At 41.4% G+C, this 5650-nt stretch overlaps 1 protein-coding gene across 1 annotated transcript in view; it reads right to left on the bottom strand.

The window, feature by feature from the left end:
* The window catches only part of WDR12 (WD repeat domain 12), a 24015-nt gene extending 19723 nt beyond the window's left edge, over nucleotides 1-4292 (bottom strand). Inside the window, exons 1-2 of the mRNA XM_012655203.1 lie at nucleotides 3925-4292; nucleotides 73-167 (exon numbers count right to left, since the gene is read on the bottom strand). Of these exons, the coding sequence (XP_012510657.1) occupies nucleotides 73-167; nucleotides 3925-3965 (136 nt within the window). The 5' untranslated portion in view covers nucleotides 3966-4292. The remainder of the gene's footprint in view (nucleotides 1-72; nucleotides 168-3924) is intronic.
* Between the last annotated feature and the right edge of the window lie 1358 nt (nucleotides 4293-5650).

The following is a 5650-nucleotide window of genomic DNA, read 5'->3' as shown; positions in this document are numbered from 1 at the left end:
AGGAAATAAAATAAAAACATAATGCGTTTTAGTGCAGTAGCATTATGCCTTCTCCTAAATACATATACTCACCATTTTTGTCTTTCAGCAATTTATTGATGATGTTACTAAGATCAGCAATTTCAGAGGCAGCAGGGATTGAGAAGGGAACATCATCTACCGCATATCTATAAAAAGGAAATTATGTCAAGATCAAGTCTACATATATTTTAACAAATGTGCACTTATTCATTCAACAAATATTGACTGGGTACCTACTACGTGCCAGACATTTTGCTACATGGAGTAAACAAAAATGAATTAAGACACGTTCTCTGTTTTCAAAAGAGGTTAAAGTCTGGTAATCAAACACAACGAAGCTATGTAAGAAAAAGTCATAAGTAATACGTATAGAAAACAAAAGAGTAATAGGTCATTTCGACCAGACAAAAGGAGGGCAGACAAGCAGGGTCTGAAAGGATACACTAAAAAAATAATTCTTAAGCTATATCTACAAAAGTTAGTTTTTGCCAGGTAAAGGAGGGCAAGGCAAGAAGAAGAGGCGTGGAAATGCAAGGAGAGTATCAAAATAGCTAGGTGTTGTTAAGCTACCCACCCAGCCTTTCCAGAAAGTATGATTTTGCTCTAGACAGTAACCAATGATAAGGCTAAAGAGATGTACATGGGTGCTTTATATAATATGAAATAGTTTTTACTTCCTTTTGTGGGCAATGAAGAACTACTGTAGCAGTCCAAGTTAGAAATAACATCAGGCTGGGTGGGCACGGTGGCTCACGCCTGTAATCCTAGCACTCTGGGAGGCTGAGGTGGGAGGATCGCTTGATATCAGGAATTCCAGACCAGTCTCAGCAAAAGTGAGACCCGAGACACTGTCTCTACTAAAAATAGAAAAAATCAGCCAGGAGTGGTGAAGTGCGCATGTAGTCCCAGCTACTCAGGAGGCTAAGGCAGAAAGGATCACGTGAGTCCAGGAGTTTGAGGTTCCTGTGAACTAGGCTGACGCTATGGCATTCTAGCCCGGGCGACAGAGCAAGACTCTTGTGTCTCTCCATCACTCAAAAAACAGAAAAGAAAAAAAAGAAATAACATCATCAGAATTTTGTTTAGTTAGATCTTTTTTGCTATGTAATTGAGACGTTAGAGGAACACGACATCAAGGCAGATTAGGAGACCCTTATAAGAAAAAATGTAAGAAAATATTTGCAAATCATATATCTAATAAGGAACTTGTATCTAGAATATATTAAGAACACTATGACTCAATAATAAAAGGCAAGAAAATTTTTAAAATGGGCAAAAGATCTGAATAGACAGCTCACCAGAGAAGACAAAGATTGTCAACAGGTACATGAAAAGATGTTCATCATTAGTCAACAGGGAAACACAAATCAAAACACAATGAAATATCACTTCATACCCACTAGGGTGGCTATAATAAAAAAGATAATAGCAAGTGTTGGTGAAGGTAAGGAGAAACTGGAACCCTCATGCATTGCTGGTGGTCATGTAAAATGGTGCAGTTGCTTTGGAAAACAGCCTATTACCATCTGACCCAAGAATTCCACTTCTAAGTATATATACAAGAGAAATGAAAACGTATGTTCACACAAAAACTCACACAGGTCCATATAATCACTATTTATAATAGCTAAAAGGTAGAAAAAATCCAAATGTCCATCAACTGACAAACAGAAAAATGTGCTATATCCATACAATGGAATATTATTTGATCATAAAAGAAAATGAAGTACTAATACATGTTGCAGCATGAATGAACCATAAAAATATCATAATATAAGTGCAGAAAGCCAGTCACACAAGACCACATTCCTTTTATACAAAATGTCCAGCAGAGACAAATCTACAGAGACAGAAAATAGATCAGTGGTTACCTAGGGCTGGAAGTATTAAAGGGATTGAGTGGTGATAGCTAAAGGGCAATGAGAAATGTTCTAGTAATGACTGTGGTGATGGTTGCACAACTCTGCAAATATGATCCTGCTGGTCCTCAAACTACACTTTTAGTAGTAAGACTACATCTATATTTACCATGTCCCCCCCAAAAAAGTAAGTAGTTATTTAGGTTCTCCTAAAGGTCACAAAACCTAGAAACTAAAATTTTTGCTTCTTCCTTTAACTTAATATTTTGGTCAGTAAAACATGGGGATAGGAGAACTAACAAAATTCTCTCTTACACACATGAATATACACATATATGTCAATTACATACATAGACATGTGTATAATACTACTTTCCAACCCTCATTTTACTGACCAAACACATTAAGTGAAAGAAGCAGCAAGAACTTTAATTTCTAGGTTTTGTTACCTTTTGGAGGACCTAAATACATACACACATACATCTATCTGTTCATTTCAGGGGTTAAAATACAATGGTCTATTATCTCTTAAAATTTCATGTGACTCAACAGTTATCTCAATAAAAATTTCAACTAAAAAATATAGTGGTTATGCTACTGCATCACCACGTTCCTTGAAAAATATTAAGGCTAAGTATATAAGTATATATACTCATTTGCATTGATAATATGATTTATGGGCTTAGTGTGGTGGCTCATGTCTGTAATCCCAGCACTTTTGGAGCCAAGGCAGGAGAATCACTTCAGCCCAGGAGTTCAAGATCAGCCTGGGCAACACAGTGAGACCCTATCTCTACCAAAAAAAAAAAAATGAAAGAAAGAAAAAGTTAGTGGGCACGGTGGTGCCAGCTGGTAGTCCCAGCTACCACTGGGTAGGCTGAGGTGGAAGGATCCCTTGAGCCCATGAATTTGAGGCTACACTGATTTATGATCAGCCCACTGCACTCCAGACTGGGCAACAGAGCAGAGAACCGTCTCTAGGGAAAACAAAAAACAAAAAAACTATAACTGTATGATTTCTGTATTCTATAAGCAACAATATAAGAGCAGTGAATATGACTTACCAGGTCTGCTCATAAAGCTACAGACAAAATCAAAGGTATAATCTTAATTCAGATGGAAGTTTTCTTCTTTGTGGCTGACATTAGCTTGTTAATACAACAAATATTTATTATCATTAGCATCAGAAAAACCTGACACTGTTGACTCAGTCAATCCAAGAAGCTTAATACACAGTCCCGGCCATTAAGAGACTTACAATATAGTTGAAGCGATCAAACACAAAGAAAATTAATAGTGCAATATATACCACCAGGCAGCATATAATTAGGTTTAAAATGAGTGCTACAGACCTTAGGACCATTGGTAAAAATTTTTATATATATATGTATACGTACACACTAATAATTGTTAAGTATGTTTATGTTTGCATATAAATGGCTTGTTTATGTACAAATACGTGATAATATAATGCATTTATATTTATATAACATAATATACATGTATACACAAAAATATTCAAATCTGTAACTGCATTGACTTCATACTCTTAGCAAAAACCAATTCTACCAACCCCCTATTCAGAGCTCCACTTTGTAACATGGTTTAGAAAAGCATCTTTTATCACCTACTTAAAAAGAAAATGAAGTGTTGTCACAAACTGAAACACCACTGAGAGCCTGAATGCCAAGGCCCAATGTTCGTTGTTAAATCATGCATATAATGTGCTTCATTCAGAAAGCAAACTTCAAGCCCTTCAGTCCCCTCCACATTACAATTCAAATTATAAAGGGCCCACAAAGCTGGGCAGAAAGGAGATTTCACAGAACTGCCGGGAGATTTCTGAGAAATCCTCGCAAGGCAGGCTTTCAACTCGAGCGGACAACCAACTCAAGCGAGCAATACAGAAAAAAAAAGGGGGGGAGCGGATAATGGAGAGAGTGAGCTGACGGCAAAGACAACCAGGGGTCCACAAAGCCATATAAAAGGAGTCGTTGGAAAAGACCCTAGGGAAAAGGGGTAGAAGGATGGGACGCTTACTTACTTCTTGTTATCAGTGTAGAAGCGTGTTTGGAGCTGAGCCATGGCAAGGAGTAGACACAGGACTGGTCCACAGAAACGTATGGGTTAGTGGGAGCTCTTGTCTCTTAGGACTACAAAGAGGCAGCTCAAAATTGGACTGCACAGGTAAGCCAAAAGCTACAGTCGAAACCTGGCCTCCACTTTCTTTCCTTGGGTCTTCTCAGCAGAAGGCACCACGAGGCGGCCCTTCCACAGATGCCCAGCCCACACACATCAATTACCTATTTCTAGATTTAGGAATCATCGATTAGGAAAGTATAGTCTTAAAGGCAGTATGCCCCTTTAATCTTTTTTAGATTTCTTCCCATTTAGGCCTGTGATCGATTAGGAGGATACGGAAAGATTAAACTCAAATTAGCTTTTAAAAACAGAAAAAAAATTTGTAAAGAGGCTGTTCTGAGTCCGGATACATCTAACACAGCTCCTAGATACTGCAACCCCCAGAAAGCATCGCTTCTCAGTCGCGGTGACCACTGGGAATTGTAGTCTTTTTGCCACGCTGCCCTCAGGCTATTTTATTTGCGTTAGATCTGACTCCAGCCAGATACCTATTAAGTTTCCTCTGCCTTCAGGTTTGATTTACTAAATCTTTGCCAGATTTCTTTGCTCATTCATATCTCCAACCAGAACCTCATTCGGCCGAGATTTTTCCTGGGTTCTCTGACTCTAGTTTCAGATTTTAGATCCAAGCGAGGGGCGGAAACACGAAAAAAAAGATCGAATCAGAAGGGAAACGGGCGACGGTGGCCGACTGTGGTCCTAATCTCGTGGGACTGCCCTGCGCTCTCCCAGAGGGGTGCGCCTGCGCATTGTGCTGGTCTCCATGGCGGGGCCTCGGAGCCAAGACGAGGTTGAGTAGACTCGTTTTGAATTTTCTCCCCTCTGCTCCGGCGGACTTCCCTCCTCGCCTTGTGGGGCTCTCGGCGGCGGCAGGACTGGGGGAGTCGGAGGTTTGGCAGAGCTGTCTGCGCCCACGGACCGGACGCTACCTCCCAATCCCCCTTTCTTCCTCCTTTCTCCTCCTCCAGTCACCTCCTGACCCACCCGGACTCAAGCAACTGCCGGCCCCCGCCCCCAGGAGCAGCCCGGCACTGGTGGCGGCCTCCGCGTCCCGCCTTGGGGCCTTTTTGGGTCCTACATGGCAAGGCCTACTACCTCCGGCCCGGGAGGGGGCTCGCGGGCCCCGGGGAGGCAGGCTGGAGGAGGAGGAGGTTAGGTGTTTGAAGGAGGGTTGCTGAGCCAGAGGACACGCCACTGCCGCGGAGACGTGCTCGGACCCCTTGGGCGGAGCGCCCATTTGTGGTCCCTCATGTTGCCCAGCACCGCGCTTTTTAGGGTCTTTTTCCCCCTATTCTGAGCCCTTTTATACCTTATGTTTAAAAGGGGGAAAGCACCCTTCCACACTTTGTCCCCCGCTTTTTTTTTTTGTCTTGAAGTTACCCAATGGCTTATGTCTTGTTCTCAGTGGTCCTAAGTATTACTCTAATTCAATATAGTTGTTTTTCGGAGGGAGGATGGATGGAGAGATAACTATCCAGATTCCAAAGTCATTTTTTAAGGCCTTCACCAGAAAAAGCTCCAAGAAAGGGACTTCAAGAAACTGCAGTTTAGAATCAGGCAGAACTGGATTGCAAAATTTATGGGCAGAGCGGTATGTGTGCAGGTGAAGACAACTAAAGCTTTCCTTT

This window comes from Propithecus coquereli, unplaced genomic scaffold (assembly GCF_000956105.1).
Source record: "Propithecus coquereli isolate 6110/MARCELLA unplaced genomic scaffold, Pcoq_1.0 Scaffold113, whole genome shotgun sequence".
In the NCBI taxonomy this organism is placed as follows: Eukaryota; Metazoa; Chordata; class Mammalia; order Primates; family Indriidae; genus Propithecus; species Propithecus coquereli.
Note: the sequence above shows the minus strand (reverse complement) of the source record. Positions and strands in the feature narration are given on the sequence as shown.